Source organism: Gymnodraco acuticeps, unplaced genomic scaffold (assembly GCF_902827175.1).
Source record: "Gymnodraco acuticeps unplaced genomic scaffold, fGymAcu1.1, whole genome shotgun sequence".
Taxonomy (NCBI): domain Eukaryota; kingdom Metazoa; phylum Chordata; class Actinopteri; order Perciformes; family Bathydraconidae; genus Gymnodraco; species Gymnodraco acuticeps.
Window position 1 is genome coordinate 865,701 of NW_022992009.1, and position 17,937 is coordinate 883,637.

At 41.3% G+C, this 17,937-nt stretch overlaps 1 protein-coding gene across 4 annotated transcripts in view; it reads right to left on the bottom strand.

The window, feature by feature from the left end:
* The window catches only part of LOC117536481 (collagen alpha-1(XIV) chain-like), a 220,089-nt gene that overhangs the window by 74,436 nt on the left and 127,716 nt on the right, over positions 1–17,937 (bottom strand). For all 4 annotated transcript variants that reach the window (XM_034201380.1, XM_034201379.1, XM_034201378.1 and 1 more), the window contains 3 exons: positions 12,654–12,783; positions 6,557–6,679; positions 5,498–5,647 (listed from right to left, as the gene is read on the bottom strand). In XM_034201380.1, the coding sequence (XP_034057271.1) occupies positions 5,498–5,647; positions 6,557–6,679; positions 12,654–12,783 (403 nt within the window). The remainder of the gene's footprint in view (positions 1–5,497; positions 5,648–6,556; positions 6,680–12,653; positions 12,784–17,937) is intronic.

Consider the following 17,937-nt stretch of genomic DNA (forward strand, 5'->3'; position numbering starts at 1 on the left):
CTTATTGGTTTCTGGAAGTCTTAAAGTTTTGAAATGTCATGTTATGTCGGTGCATAATCCAAAGATATTCACTTTAGTGTGATATATTGACAGAAAAGCAAGGAACCTTGATACATGTGTTTGAGAGGCTGCATTTTCTGACATATTTAAATGAGAAATGAAGATATTGATCATACAATCAAAGCCTTATCCCTTTATTTAGCATCTTTGACTTTCACCGTAACCCTACATGTGACTACATTTAATTATATTACTCAAAAAAACGCTGACAAAAATAGTGTTGCGATGTACAAAAAACAAACTCCATGCTTCTTTTGAACTAAAAACTTGTAAGCATTCTTCTGAAATAATACAACTGCATATAACTCCACATCATGGGAAACCACATACTATGGTGTTCCCAGATGACTGATTGAAATAAGTCTGGCCTGGTGGCTTCAAGGACACTGACGTGAGTTTTCATGGAGTTATTTACAGAGACATAATACTTCACTGTCTTTGCTACAGAAGGGCTGATTGTGCACACTCACAAACAAACCCACACACTGTCCTTATGTAAATGCTATGCATGCACATTCACTGCTGACTGTTAAGAACGGCACTTGTTCTGAAAGACAAAGGCAGGCATGTTCCTGTGAGATGCTAGTTTCTAGTTTAGCCACATACCTCATCTGCATAGTTGGGGTTTTTGTTAAAATCTCTGCAGGTGATTTAATTAGAGGGCACAAAGGGAAAGTATACTATAACAGTAAAGTGCAAATAGTAGGGGATACAACACCAGTGTTTCCCCTATATACAAATAGCGGCGGCTGTATATATGTATATATTTTTTTTTTAATTAAAAAAATAATAAGTGCCGACCCTTTTTGATTTTGGATTGTTTGTTATGTGGATCTGTAGTATTTGTGTTACTGTATGTTCAATAAAGGTGTATTTTTGCTCAATCTTGAGACATTGCCACTGTATGTACTAGGCTTCAAGAGCCTTTCTTGTGCTGGCAGACACATAGAAACATATTGGCGGGGCGCGCACTCACTAGGGCTGGGCCCGCATGCCTTCGCACCGCTGCTATGACTCCATCTTAGGGGAAACACTGAACACTAACACAGTTGTGAGTGAGAATGCTGTGATTACGTGTCATTACATTAACTACTGTTGCCAGTTCATTTTGTAGTGGATCCAAATCACTAGGTGGATGGATACACATTGTTTTTCACAGAAACAGCCTTGGTCTGCTCTGGAGAGCGCCATTCTAGTTTCTACTGCTTTACCTTCAGGTTAATTTTGCTATTCACCTTTACAGCAGTACAGCATCTGAATTACTGCTGATGTGGGCCCAATCTCACACTCAGTTTCATCTTCACCAAGACCTCAAAACTCTTGAACGTATTCCCTCTTTGGTACCAACTAAACCAAAAGCCTAAAGAAGTAATCCATCTTTTACCAGCAGAGTGGCCTCAGACATCTCTGGTTCCACACAAGAAGTGAATGTCCTTTAGGGTAAGTGAAACTACTAGTAAATCACTTTTTATCAAACTAAATCTTTGGCACTTTTATATGCAAGATCAGATTGTGTGTCAGAGCATCACCAACTCCAAAAGGTTGGTGATGCTCTGAGTGAGCTAACTAGAGAGTAACAACGAAGCTATGTTGTGATGCAGAAGCATGAATATAACGTATCATTTCATCATCCAGCCACTATGCTGGTGTCTGTGCACAACTGTCGTTCTACGCCATGTTGTTCCATAGCAATCTGCTAATAGCAGCTTGATGAATGGAACCCACTCAATATACAACACATTTTTATAATCAAGCCACGTGAGAAATGACGAAGAACACTTGGACTGGTAGCCTAATCACACCTTCTATCTTTGTGTTACGCCCTAACAAGTGTTGTTGAATGACTTCTGGTATCATGTGGTGCTTTGAGAATAGATATTGACCATATTGATGGAAGCTTTCAGTCAAAGGTGCTCTTTGTGATGTGATGTACCCTACCCACACCTTTAGTTGATATTAAACTGGTGTTTCCCTATGATTGTTTAGGTGATAAAATCCATGAAGATAACACAAATGATCGACTCGTGGGGTTAAGCTTTAGTAAAGGTCAAACAATAAAGCTGTGTGACAGTGACGCATCAGTCCACTCATCCCGAGTGGACCACTGGCTTCATTAACATGCTGCTCAGCCACATGACACACGGTTCATCTCCAGGGATCCCACTGGCCTCACATCATTATACTCTATTCAACACCGCCCATCTCTCTTCCTCACCTGCTCAAGATTTAGTCACCTCCCTTTCCCCTCTTTCTTTGCCCAACGCCCCAAATGTGTCCTTCAAGTCAACCAAGAAGTGCTTGATTGTCATGCAGGCGGAGGAAACTCAGTGCTGCATGTTCAGGCATTTAGCTGACACTCGAGAGCCTATAGAGAGAAATACGGGTGGATGAAAGGGTGGATGTCAAGTGTCCTACTCAAGGATACTTCTAAAGGACACACGTTTTTTTTCGTTTGCTACGTCTGAAATGGAGATCGGACTGATGACCTTTCAGGGTCAAAAGCAGCTTTTACACCCACAGGCCAGCCCACGGTGAAGTGGCTGATTATCATGCAGGAGAGAGAAATCCAGGCTACGACTCGAATGCTGTACTTGAGAAGCGCTGATGGATCTAAACCTCAGAGAGCCTCGGGAGGATCCACAGCGCCGGAGAACTTTACTCTCCAGTTCACTTCGGGGCGGCGATGTAATTAGTTGAAGTTGCCATTTAAAGTGTCAGATGGAGATCAAGAGATTGATGTTTGTTGGTGTTCGGCTCCAGCCTCAATTGGATTAGAGGACAGAGGGAAGCGATAACAAGGTATATAAATGATCCGCTTTAGAAAATGCCAACCAAACAATTAAGTTAGTGGCAACAAGACCATCTGAGAGAGTCTGTGTGAACAGATTACATCATGATTGCATCAAGTTGCTTTGTATAGCTGAATCTGGCACATTAACATGATGAACTCAAGTGCTCAGTTTAATACATTTTCTTTGTCTCTTCCTAAAGAAATAAATAAACAAATATATTATTGTGTCATTATACATAGAAACTATCAACATTTCTTAAGGAACAACCGCTGAAGTACAGAGGATGCTAAATGTGTGGTTTATAGTGATGCATCTGCCATTAATTGGTTAGTTGCCATTGGTTTTCGTCCCCACCACAGCACAGAAACGGCCCCCATCAAAGTCCTCAATGACCTCCTCACCTCTGCTGACACCGGTTCCCTCAACATCCTCATCCTCCTCGACCGGAGTGCAGCCTTCGATACCGTGAGCCACACCATCCTGCTTACCCGACTCCAGGACATCGGTATCGAAGGTACTGCACTCAGGTGGCTCCAGTCCTACCTCTCCGACAGATCCCACTTCATCTCCCTCAACAACCACTCCTCTGCCACAGCTTCAGTCACCCAAGGTGTTCCCCAAGGTTCAGTACTCGGCCCCCTCCTCTTCATCATCTACATCCTCCCCGTTGGTCAGATTCTCCGCCAATACAACCTGGACTTTCACTGTTACGCCGACGACACCCAGATTTACCTCAGCACCAAATCCCCCGCCCCTCACCCACATCGAATCCTGTGTGACTGCAATAAAATCCTGGATGCAACACAACTTCCTCAAACTCAACAGCAATAAAACTGAACTCCTCCTCATCGGCTCCAAATCCACCCTCAGCAAAACCCCCAACCTGACAATCACCATTGATGGCACCCCTGTTTCCCCCTCCACCCAGGCACGCAACCTTGGTGTTATATTTGACCCCACCCTCTCCCTCGAGCCCCACATCCGTCAAGTTGTAAAAACCTCATTTTTCCACCTCCGCAATATTGCCAAACTTCAGCACTACTTCCCTCAATAGACTCCAGCGTGTCCAGAACGCAGCCGCCAGACTCCTCACCCACACCAAATCATGGCATCACATCACCCCGGTCCTCAAAGAACTCCACTGGCTCCCCGTTTCACACCGCATCCACTACAAACTCCTGGTCCTCACTTTCAAAGCCCTCCACCATCTGCCCCCCCCCCTACCTCACTGACCTCCTCATCCTCTACCAACCACCCCGGTCCCTCAGATCCACCTCAGCCGGTTTGCTTTCCATCTCCAAGGCCAAACTACGGAGCTTCGGGGATAGAGCCTTCTCTGTGGCAGCCCCGAAGCTCTGGAACTCCCTCCCCCAATACCTCCGTGAGTCTGAGTCCCTCACCCTGTTCCAGTCCCGCCTCAAAACCCACCTCTTCAACTCTGTATCCATAAGCCCCCCCCCCCCCTCTCAATCAACTTCCTCCTGACTGCTTTTCTGTTTTGCTTTGTTTCTTTTTGGCTTTGTTTTTGTTTTGTTTGTCTACCCTCCCTCCCAAATGTAAAGCGTCTTTGGGTTCAAGAAAAGCGCTATAGAAATAAAATATATTATTATTATTATGCCAATGAAAACACTATGTAAACGATAGCATCTGAATGGTGAACCACGATCCGTTATTCATAGAAAACAGAGACATAAAGTAGGCCTCTGGCACTAACAAGCCAGCCACTTAAAAAACTCAAATTAAAGATTTGAATAATAGTTTCTGGTTACAGAAAAATAAAGGGACTGTATCTTATAAGTAGGTGGGACTGCTGCTCAGAGCATCAGATCCGTACGAAGGCATTCATGTTGATGGTGGTTTGAATTGTTGAAAAAGAAGACTCTCCAAAACTCAGCTGGAATTTTAATTGAGGAAGAATTAAAATAAAAAGCTAAATAGAATTAAAGCTTAAACAAGCACCTTACAGCTAGGGACATTTTTTTTTCTTCATTTTTTGTTACAGGACTGATGCTATTTGTAGTTCATCTTAATTGAATATTAGTGCGAACTACTGTATGGGGAAACACTTTTAAGTTTTCAAACCGGGATGAAGTTTCATAAGATTAAATATAATGTTTGAGATGAACTAAATCTGTGTACTTTTTCTTAACATATATACATATAAAATGACAGTTTGTATGTGGCCTTATTAGTCGTGCAGGTCGTACGCCTTACAAGAGGAAAGTCACATTTGTGTTGTGTGTGTATTCTGAATTTGAATGCTTGATCATATTGGGGGGAGAATTGGTCTAAATCTTTCAAATTGTATCAAAATACAGTATAGTAGGAGGAATAATATATTTATAAAATATTGTTTACTATACTGCCTCCTTTATTCGGTTACCATAAACATGCCTTATTGTTATGTAGTTATCATGATACGAAATTAGCTAAATTCGGGTAACAGTTTTGGCCATATTGCTCAATTTGATAACACACAGGATGAAAATGGTAGAGTACGAGTACAGAGTTTTAATGATTCACAGCATCAATGGGTTTTTGAAAATGATTCTAAGAAGTTAATACATTATTTAGGGATAACATGAAAGCAGAGGAGTAGATTAGTGCATCGGAAAGATTTCTGTACGTTTCTGCTTTTGACTTACAGGTCTTGGCCCGCCCTGAAAGGGCCTCACTGGATCCTGTGGTGAAGGAGGCGATGACCTTCACGCTGTACTCCGTCCCACTCAGCAGGTTGACGATCAGTATGGTGTTCACGTCCTCCCCCACGAACGTCTCCAGAGCGGGGCCCGGAGCTGCACAGAGGGCGGGGGGGGCACAGAGGGGCAAACGGCCAGTGAGTGGAAGGAGTTCAAAGACCATCATTAGATTCAATTCCAGGGAGCAGGGCAGGATGGAAGATAACTGAAGCGCAAAGGGGACAAAGGCAAGACAAAGCAGTAGCAAGTGGTAGAGAAACAGGAGAGTGTGGAAGAAACCTGCAGGGAGATGTGTCTGTGTATTCTGTAGTTATGTTATTTTATCAGAGGAAGCTTTCTATCAAGTATGATTACTTGGTTTCTAAATCAAATAAATCATATGATAGCTGAAACCGTTTACGTTTCCTTTACGTTTCCATACGCTTGTATCAAGCTCTTTTAGTCATTTCTGATTAGAATACATCCTCAATCATGGATGTATAAAGAGTACTGGATACATTATCGGAGGTGGGGTCCTGTTGCTCAGCTTTTTAAGTCCAATTAAAAAAATGTCTCTTTCCAAAATGCAACTCAGTATAGGTAAATACATCAAGTGACTGACACACGTTTTAGAACCACCATCCAGTCACTACGGAAATGAACAGCTGACTCACTTCCTTGGTGCTTGTTCTCAATATGAAAGAGTTCCTTCTATCATATACAGTGTTTATGTTAACGTTTCACCCCTAAGCATGACTACGGAAATGATTCAGCTTTTCCTTTAAAGAATAATGTAGCTATATGCTAATGAGTAATGAAAGTATATGTCGTACATTTTGGAAATAGATTTGGCTTTTTTTCTTTTGGAATCCTGGAAGTCTAATCTTAGCTCAAATAATGATTCTTTAATATAAGTGTAGCCAAAATGCAGGATATCAATGCTCCAAATGAATCCCAATGAATTCACAATTTGTTGTTGAAATGTTCAATGAATTGCCACAGCGTGTGCATGTGTTTGTGAGTTACCAGATATGGGCTGGTAGACGATCCTGTAGCCCATGGTGGGGGAAGGGGGGACATCCCAGCTGATCCTGAAGCGGTTGTACCATTCCTCCGACACACGCAGGTTCTTAGGAGCCGAGAGGGGAACTGAGGACAAATAACAGCAGGTTTTAGTTTGGCTCAAAAATGTTCAAAGTCAATATCTGAAATAAAATAGGAGGATTCCCGGTTTCCATCATATACATATTTGCAAAATACAGTGATTCAACAAGATGTTATTCCACATGTACCCTATAAAAAAAGTCCAAGCCATTATGGTTATTATAAAGAGACATGAAAAAAAGAAATCCATGTCGTTTAGAACCAGGGAAAGAAAGAATGAAATGGGGAAAAAAGGAGATGGACGCGACAAAAAGAACACATTAAAGTGATGAAGATCAAAAGAGACGAGAGCATAAAAAAAGAAAAACTGAGCAATATGAAGAGAAGAAGGCTTAAGAAAAAGGAAATGAATTTATTGTTATTTCCATAACAAAATGAACATGGTTTAAAGTCAATCCAATTAAATCAAACCAAATCTATTAATGTTATACTTTCCAAAGATGTAATTCTCTGTGTGTCGGAATGATTAAAGGAAACCGTGGTGACACAGCATGAGGAGAGGGAGAAGCTGGGAGGAAGATAACGAGGAAGAGTAGGAAGGATAACATATGATAACACTTAATACAATTCCCACAGTCAGCACAGAGTGAATACTACATTGAAAGCACATTTCACTGACAGGGAGAACAGTTTGGAGAACTCAACTAATGGCAGGATGGCATTTATAGTATATAGGTGTTTTATTTGAGGAATCTAAGCACACCCACATTTGTAACCTCCTGCAGTCCCTCCTGAACTTTTATAAATGTGAATCTTGTGAAGATCCCTTCTGTTAAAGGGAAACCTGAGACTTTTTTCAGATCTCAGTCCCCCGTTTAAAATGAGAAAAAGCTCCCATCATGCCTCCCCGAGTATCCATCGATATCTCCGTTTCACAATCTGATACAGATTATACTGGCTCTTCTGCCTCAATGTATCCGTGCACCTTCTGTTGCCGTTCTCCATTAAAAAGCCAATCATGCTGTTCAGTTCAGCCACAGTCCCCCCCCAGTGTGTTCTGTGCCCTTATGTGTTCAAACCCCCACGAGACACTGGCCTCTTCTGTTGCATTATCTTCCCTCCTGATGCCCTCTCTGGTCCGGGCAATAATCCCATCACCCTGTAAACTCTTTCTGACATTCCTGTCACTACGGTGTCTTCACCCTTCAGGCCAAGGAGTAATGAGAAACTGGAGATGTAATGGCCCCACCATTTATGACCAAAGACACTCTTCCAGAGCGCCCCGGAACATTCTTAAGAACTTGGGAACCAATTGTGCTTTCTGAGTTCACAAAGTTTGTTTCATTTGTTGTTCAGGGTCTAATTTCCAGCATCCCCTGTGGAAGAATCTTACATTTATGTAAAGCTTAAAGTCCTGCAGACAACTCGTACATGTTTAAATAATAGCTACTTTCGTCCCGATATGCTTGGTTTGCTGTGTACTTGTCTTATTTTGTCTGATTTTGCATCTATGTTTTATCAAATGTAATAGATAACAGTTCAGTTGTCACAGTCTGAATAGAGTAGTGCATGAATACGCCCTAAAACATTATATATATATATATCAGGGTATATGCAGGAATCCTGAAGTCAAATGTAATACCTTTTAAGACCTTTTTTAAGACCCTTTCCATACCTTTTAAGATCTCATCGCAACTTTGAGCGACACACGTTACCTCACATTGACTATATTGATTGTAAGATAGCACAACTAAACAGCTTGTGATAACTCCTTATCATAATTCAGATAGAACAAAGCACAAGAGAATGAATTGTGTGACCAACCCAATGCATTGATTCAGGCATTGTTCCCAAGAGATAAAACAGACAGACTACTGAAGCCTCCTCTCCACACGAACTTCAACCTCTCTGTGAAGGTCAGGTTTAATGCAGTATGCTGCTTTTTGCTTCTGTAGACTGTGCTCTTTCATTCCAGTAAGCCCCGGCACATAGGACGATGCTCTGACATCATCACCCTCGCACATTTTTCATATGTTTACAGAAAACGATATATATGTTAAGATTTTTCTCGTTCTTAATATAGACTATATTTAGGGTCGATATGTGTTGACTTTACTTTAAAATAGCAGATCACTGTGACCGGATATAGTTTGGCTTAGTCAACGTGTGTCTCTTCCTTGGAGGAGCAGCATCGGCCGGACTCCGCGGCTCCTCCGCGGCTCCTCCATGCAGAGAGTCTGCACTGCAGCGGTGTGTGTCAGCGACGTGCATTCAGGGGAGGCACGGATTGGCCATCGGGAGAGTCGGGACATAAACGCTGCGGCTTTCTGGCTATTACTTAGCATGTGGGACCGGACAGCTTTGATCCCCATTGACAGTAGCGATTCTAGAGTCTGTGGGGGCCCCTCGAACCAGCTTTCATCACCATCAGAGGCGCCCCAACACACTCTCTCTTCCCCCCCCCCCCCCCCCCCTTAAGAAGCAGCATTTTACGGCGCGCTATGCATGGGGCCGCCTTGAGGGGGTTTCCCGACATGTCGTTACAGTAAATGAAAGGGTGTTTCATGTTGTCGTTGCTGTGGACCTTCTTAATACCTTGGACAAAGTTTAATACTTTGTAATAGCCTTAATTATCGCAAAATGTATTTATCAACTTTTAAACTTTTTAAGACCCCGCGGACACCCTGTATATACTATAAACTTTACTATATGTTTTTAATATGATATATTTCTGTTCAGGCCATATATTGCCCAAAATACAATCGTGAATGTTGTCTCATTGGTTCGATCCCCACATTGTTTTGTTATACTTCTCCTATTGTTCCATATTTAGATTTCCTTACATATTGTTCCTTGTTCCCAAACAGTTTCCAGTGATGTGGTTTATAAATGATTGCTTTCTTCAAGAAGACAGACCTAGTTTAATGTCATTGTCGTCCAGGTAGTTAACAGCACTATGTGTTCAGGTAAAGTGTGAACCTAAAATGGTAATCCCTCAAAAATATTGTGCGTCTGATCAGAGTAAACATTTGAGTTAGTATGTGCTTTTTAATAAGGATTTAATGATGGAATTGTGTATCACTATATATGTTAGGGAATCATTTGCTTAGGTATTCAACCTTCGACACAGTTCATCATTTTCCCCTCTCACTGTCTCCTTTCCCATGGCATAGTTCTACGGCCTTGGGTATTGCTGCTATCTCTCTTAAGGAGGGGCAGCTTGGGCGCATTGTTGTTGCCAGTCTATGACAGAGCACAAGCCGCCATGAGGTAATTTACTGTTCAGGGACGAAGGTTCCCTGGCGCGCATTATTTCCTATGGACGAGAGCTCTAGTTAGATTCAGGGTCCATATTTGTTTAGTCTCACTGATGAAGAATGTTGATTATTACACTCCGAACTAGTTAAAACCTCGAGCTGCAGAAAGAGTTCCTCAGAATTGGTTTAGCAACCGCTGTGTCAACTCGTGACACACCACCAATTCTCCGGCTGAAACTCCAAATAAACCGTCAGTGTTTGCCATCAAAGCTCCAGCTCTCCTCGTGTCTCTCTGAGTCCTGACTCTCCATTGCTACAGAAGTTTCCCCCACAATATATATATCTCAAGATATGATTTTGTCACTATGCGATTCCATTCAATGCCCATAAATTGTCATGTTGAATTATCACTCAGATGTAATGCATTTCAATCCTCCTCTCCATTTCAATCGATTGTATTACAATGCAAAGACAGATCCTCAGTTGTACACATCATCTTATTGTCCATTGTTTCAAATCTCAAGAGAGCACTTGTCACACTATCTTTCTCACTTTTGAAGCTATGAAAATCAATCATGTTCTGGTTGTCTTACCTCCCTCAGTGAGTAACTAATCCCTTGTAATTTAAATGCGCAGTTTGTTCTGTCACATTCTGTGTTTCTCTTTGTTTCACTGATACATCTCTGTATGTGGGGGGCACTCCTCTCTTAGTGATCCCTCAGTGGATCAAATCATCAGATTGTTCTGCCTCCACATTATCTATCTTTAGTTTGAGGCTGAAACCCCAATCATCCCCTCTGCATTCACTGTCATGCCTCCCTCAGCGCTCCTCCCAGCCCTCATATGTTCAGATCCCCAGATTACAGCGGCTTCCATTGTCACATCATCTATCTTCACTCTGAGAAACCCAATCATCGGCCTCTTTCTGCATTCCCTGTCGCTCCTCCCCGGGCGATCCTCTCATCCCTCACTCCTAACGGGAACCATTCATCATCAGCGGGTTTCGAGAGCCCCGTCGCTTAAGAACCGCCAAACGTCGTTAGCGCCTGCTAATGTGTGTGATGCCCTGCGCGGGGAGGCGTGATGGGACGAGGCGCAAAGACGAATGCCTTGAATTTAGGGTTTGCTGAGAGTCGAGTGTTTGTTCTGTAATGCGCATCCACAGCAGCGATCAGTCACATTTAACAAAAGGGAAGAGAACGCTTCCCACGTTTATCTGCCTTCAGCACCGAGAAGAAAATAGATGTTGCACATTGAGCACCCAGGACAGGTTGCTATCCATTTTACCTCCCCTGAATTTGTGGTGAGTGTAATGAGCTGCATAGAGACAGAGGGGGGGGGAACAAAGTGCCCCTCTCTGCTGAGAACTGCTGAGTTTGAATAGTAGCTCAGAGAGGTGCTGCTAAGATACAACACGTGTTTCAGGGTTTAACATTGTTGTATTATAAATCATTTGTCTTAAGTAGAAAGAGTTGTAACATTTGTATTGACTTGATTTAATGTGATGTTGTCTTTATATTATCGTCTTTATACTGTTGTCAGAAATTGCAACTAAATTATTTCTAGTCTAGGCCATTTTACTTTATTTTACTCTCTATTTTATTACATCAACTAAATGCACGTGTTTCACTGCTGTGTAGCTTCTATTCTTGTGTTCCATAGCTGTCTTAATGTATTTCAACTTTAATTTGAGTTTCCTCTTGGCTTTTTTAATGAAAGATTTAGGCTTGACGTTTTTTTATTATTTGTTAAACACGTTTTTGGAGTGGTTTGCACCACTCTAACATTCCTAACAGACTATACATTCCCAAGGTGGGAAGCTCTCATAATTCAAACATTAGCCACCTTAGATCAACATAAAAATGTATTTGAATTGACTATTTAAGAATGTATTTTCCCTTAAATTAGGACAATTAACATCATAGTGAGGTCTTTAATTAGGTGTATTTTCTGATAGTATTTATCCTTTTCATAATTTTTTCATTATTATATTTCCCTCAGGAGTTTCAAGAGACATGGGAAGCACAGCATATATGTTTTTAGCCGATATCGATAACTGATATTACCTGCTGCGTGTGGCCAATACTGATTAGGGTTAGGGTACAATTGGCAAATATGAAGGATGGAAAAATGGATGATTTATGATCCATAGCTTGGACCTCACCTAACCAAGGCTAACTGTTTTTAACACAACACAAAACTTAAATGGCAAATTAAACTTGCTGTCTTCCTTTGAAACTGTGAAAGACATCCACACCATCGTGATGTTCTTCTTCTTTTGTGTTTTTATTGGCAGATTGCAAACCAACTCTAAGGAGCTTACCATTATACTGTATCAGAGTTTAGACGCTTAGTTTTTAAAACAATGAAAGAATAATTAGTCTTTGTATGTTGGCTGATAATTAACCGTCAGTAATTACAGTAACACATTAATTTAGTACACAATAATAAACATTTCCCATTATCTGCCAGTCATTTAGCAGTCTGATATATTTAACTAATTCCTCACAGAGACTTATCTAAAAGAGAGTGAAAATCCATCCATCAGGTGGACAAACACTATTCCACATGAATGAAATGATATGGGACTCTGCGGGATGACCACAAATGTGCAACTTTTCACTAACTGAGTTTAAACCATCAAGTTAATGGGGGAAGATATGTCCAAGATGTGTTCATAACATGTCTTCACTGTCCCAAGGTGAACAGAAAAGTCTGTTATTGGTGGTTTAAACACAAGAGAAAAATGCATATGAACTTACGTGTTCGTCCCATCCGCGCCGCTGCTGGTCCCTCTCCTTCAGGGTATACAGGAGTGATGGCGATTTTGTACTCTGTGTCTGACAGCAGAGGCTGCAAAACCAGGCTGGTCTGACCTGTGGGCACCGTCCTCTGTAAGCACAAAGAAATTCACGTTAAGTTAAAAAATAACATACATGTGTTCCCGCTGTGGTTCACGTTCAGCGGGTAGCACACCCAGCTCCTCCCGTCCACATGCCAAAGTGTCGTAGTGTCAAAAGTCTAAACCCCAAATTGCTCCCGATGGTAATGACACTATATGCTAACTACGTTATCTGATAACTACCCAGTTCTCTTTGTTTTGCTCATCAAAGCGAAACATGGATCAAATCACAGTGTCAAGTGGATATGTCATGATATAATAAGTAATTGGATGTTTGCTTTCTTTAAACTTTAGCTTCCACAGAGTTTGCCCTGTCCCAGCTAGCAAGCTAACCTGCTACTCAGCCGGGGGTGGGTGCTCGGCCTCCCTGCTCGGGTACAGCCTGCGGCGACAGGCAGCCAACACACAGTACCTCAACTTGACCCTGGCTGGTGCTGCGACCTCCTACTCATCATTGGGAATACAATCACTGGATTGCACTGGTAATTGACTGTTGCTGAACTCCTTTCACCACGATGTTTAACAAACTCATGCTATGGACCGCTCTGTTTTCAGCCTCGCCCGTCTGTGTGTGGACGGGTGAATTCTTTCTAGTAAAGCAGTTTGAGGGGTCTCAAAGACTGGACAAGCACTATATTAATGTGGTCCATTTAGCATTTAATTAATGTTACATTTCAAACATTCTCGAGATCAAACGGCGCCAGGTGAAATGCTAATGGCAGACAGTATGACTGTTCCCCATCCTGCAGGAGAAACACATTATTCCTTTTAATAAGGAAAAAGCATATGGAAAATAAATCATTTTGACAAAGATATGTTTTTTAACATGGTTTTATAAGACAGGACTTGCAATGAACATATGGCCTAGATCACAAAAACATACCTGTATATGTTTTGAATGTAACACCGAAAAGGTTATGGAAGATAATTGTTTTTGTCATGATATTACATTTTTTATTTTCTGTTTTAATTTGAAAAGCGTTTTCTCCCGCTGTGTTGTGTCTGTTTTAATTCTTGTCTTTGTGTGTTTTCCCGCCTGTTTTGAATGTCCTGGCCTTATTAGTTCAACGTGTTCCCCTTTAGCCCTGCAACCACTTGGCCTTCTGTAAACCTGCATGTAATCCCCTCATTAGCTCTGCTTGTAGTCCTGTTTTTGCTCTGTCTTTGTTGGATTCTTGTTTGTCGTACATCTTAAAGTTATGTGTTTTGCCATGACTTATCTGTCATTTGCATTTTCGTCCACCCTGCTCTGGTTTCTGTGACAGATTTCGGTGTAATACCCAATCAATATCCTCCTTATTAGACTTCCTTTAGGACAGATTCTTCAATGAACTAAAAAAAGCAAATTAAGATTTTAAAAAGCGGCAAAACATGTGTATTCGCCTTTTAATGGAGCTGAGGCGCTGCGAGCTGCTGAAATCAGGCTTTCAGGCTGTAGGGGCTGTAGAGGTTAATTGTATCCAGGTTTTCTCCTTACCTGTCTTTGAGCCTGGCCTTTTGTTAAACCTAATCCCTAAGTGAGTCATCCGTCCAGGTGAAGGCATGCTGGAGACAAAACTTGCTTTTTACCCTTTAGCTTCTGCTGTTACTTTGTCTCTCAATATCTTCTTCTCTCTATCTGCTGCTGTTAATAACTCCTTGACTAATATCATTGTTGCCATGTATCTTTACAAAATCAGTACCATTCAGTATAGTTAAACAATATGCCATGATGATATAGTCAGTTGAAGACTGTCATTTTTCGTGGTGTCAGATTTATTGTAATATAAACGAACCCTGATTAATCAGTCGAAGACACTTTCAAACATTTCAGAATTCTGCATATTGTGGTTTTTATCTTCAAGTCTTGGAAGTCCGGAGAGTTTGTTAAGTGCTGATTTTACCTCCAGATAAACACTGCTATGGTTGTTTGATCTATGTAGAATATATTGTCTGTGTTACAAGTTGACTTTTTTAGTGTGCATGTAGAAAACCTCAGTCGTTTCATTCCTCTGTTTCTCTCTTTGTCTCGGTCGGTCTGTCTGTTAGCCCAGTTTGCATTCTGATCATGTACAGTCTAGCCCGGCTCCGTCCACAAACCATCAACTTCGCCCCCAAAAAATACACTTTTTCAGACGTGTCAGTAAGACAAACACTGCAGGCCTTGACAAATCAATTTCAGCCCAGCATGATGAAAAAGGCGGCAAGTCTCTAAACTGTCACCAAGCCACACAGTTGGGAGAAACCAGCCCAAAGCTAAACTGCTTCTACTCCACTTTGTAAATGCAAACATGGCTACATTAAGTATTTATAGGATTCAGACCCAATCTAGTTTTAACAAAGGCTATGTGCAGGCCCAGAATATTAAGTATGATCCATGTGAGACCTTGCCTGAGCTACAATGCTTGGAGGCAAACTGCATGGGGTACACAGGTGATGGGAGTCAATTTAAGGTCACCACTGGAAATTGATATGACAATACATTCGCTAAACTGCACACAACTTTGCCTCAACAAATCGGCCAAAATAAGGGATAAACAAGTTTAACACTAAGTGTAACACATTTAAATAAAAACAGGATGAATCATAGCTCATGTGAAACAATTTCTACTTCAATTTAATCTATTACAAAGTCAAGAGGGTACAGCATTCTGGGCCAATAGCTGCAATGAGTAGATGATAAGAATCCTACCCTGACTAAATACTAGAACAGATTCTGCTAACTCTACAGGGACCCCAAGGGGCTTCCCAGTGGGACTCCGTTCAGTACAAATATCTAGCCAGGTAGCCAGGTCCTAAGAGTGTCAACCTCTGTTGATTCAAAGACAGGGGCCCTAAGGTGATGACTAGAGTGGTGTAAAGTTGCTTTCACTTGACCAGGGGTAAAGTGGCTCTGTGCTTGCTGTGCCGTTGTGTTTCTATGGAGACAGCGCAGCAGCCCAGCTAAGAAGACACGCTACCCTTGCCGTCGCGCTCTGCCCTATATTGTAAACCTGCATTCTTTATGAAGTTTAAATGTATAGAAATATATTGGAAAATGACCGTAATTCTCAATAGATGTATTGATCCGGAGTTTCCGTTATACATTTTTGTTGCCGGTCAACATGTCCGTTAAAGTTTAAATCTTCCGGACAAAATGAGAAAAGTGCCGGTCAGAGGTCTTCTTTGTTATGTATTGAGCTTTAAACTAATTGATAACGACTCTATATTAACCAAACTAATGATAGTAGATTCTCTCTCTCTCTCTCTGATTATACTTGACTCGCGTTTATGATATGACTGCCGGCGTATCAAAGGACACCTAAACCATAAGCGGTGCTTATGGTTGAGGTGACTCGCAGTGGCTCATTATCAGTCAGGACCTTTAGATTGGTGAAAAAGCAGGAACTATAAGAAGAGACTGAATTAAATCCGGAAACAAACTGGTCACAAAATCGACTGTGAAGGGGTCAATGGACACAGAGCAGAAGTGTGGATGAAAAACTTTGTTTGTTTTCCTTTCCAGTTTCTATAAACTCTAAAAACCTAAAAAGTTGTAATCCTCCCATGACAATATGTTTGCCTTCGGGAACAACATGTTGGTGCAGGGCGATAATAGCCGAAATTCTGTTTACACACTGCCGAATTGCATTTCATGCCCTGCAGCTTAGGTTTATAGGACACTGAATGAAGCTGCTCAGGGAAATAACACTGAGTTCAAAATCACAGATGTGTGTGGACAGATGGCTGCAGAGTGGAGCCGCCTCACGGCAACGACTGGTAAGATAGGGACAGAGCCATATGAATGGAAATTCAATATTTATATGCATGTAAAGAGCTGAGCATCGAGGAATTCTCAACTTAGTGACAGACTTTAGTGCAATTAGTTAAGTGCCCTAAAGCTGCCGGTATCTTATTTTAACCATTTGGGGGCAGCAGCAATCCAACACAAGATGACTTACAAAGATGATTATGTTTCACAAATAACTAGCTTTTCACGTCCAGCAGACGCAGAGCAACATCATCATTTCTTTGGAGTAGTGTTATACTCTATATTTAACACAGTATTTTGGTCTCTACCAACTCCTGAGATACATGTCTACATACAACCTTTGTTAGTTAGCTGGTCTCTAACTGTGTCTGCCAGCTGTTTGCTGCTGAGCAGGTAATGTACAGTGGCTTTATAAGAAAACAAATTCAAAATAAATGAAATACTATAAAAAGCTGCGTAAATCTGAGATGTCAACTTTTCTTAGGGGTTTTCACTAAGAGAGACTCCTAACATTCATTTACAAATATTGATTAGTAAGCCTTAAGATAATTCCAGGTGTGAAGATTATCTGGCACAAGGTAAAGATTCTGATACATCCTTTCTTTGAGTCCTGCTCAACAAAGTGTGTTTATAATATGTGCTGCATCCTTAAAACAGGCTTCTACGACAAAAACATAAACCAGTGAAAAGGACATGTGCGTCATCGGGAGAAGTCAGTCACAGCCAGCAAAGTGAGTTGTTAGGCAGTGATGGAAATTCAAACCAAATGACTGAGGTTTTCAGGTAAAAGTGATTTGAGAGTCTCACAAAACAATGTGGAGCTGCATGTCTAAGTGGATACAATCAGTGAACAGACGACGAAGCACAAACTACTGGGTAGACTTGGCAACGACAACAACAATTTTCACTCTCCAGACTGCTCATTCAAAGGAAAAACATTTAACGGTAAAAAGAAGTAACGTTTTGGACTTTGTAAAACTTGAACCATCAAAACTTGTTGTCCTCAACATTTCTATCAGAGAAGAATACGTTTCCATCCCGCTCTTAAATAAGGCAAGAGATGAAAATTGAACACCATATTGGTCTGGTTTTAATATATATTGGATACCATTACGGCAATTAAGGTTTTGAAAACCTAGAATGTTGAAATGGTGAGAGTACCAACACATTGTATGTAGATGTTGGATACTCACTGTTTTTCTTTGTCTATAGGGATCAAATAAGATAGTAGGAAGCCAAGAGAAGCAAGACTTTAGGCTGTGAGGCTGTGTTAAACACTTCTTATGCATGTTTTTAACCGCTCAACTGATCTAATCATGTTTGAAAGCACTTTCGATAAAATTGCTGCATAAAAACTGTGAGTTAATTACATTTAATATAATTTGTTCATAACTCCTGAGCCAACATTCCACCC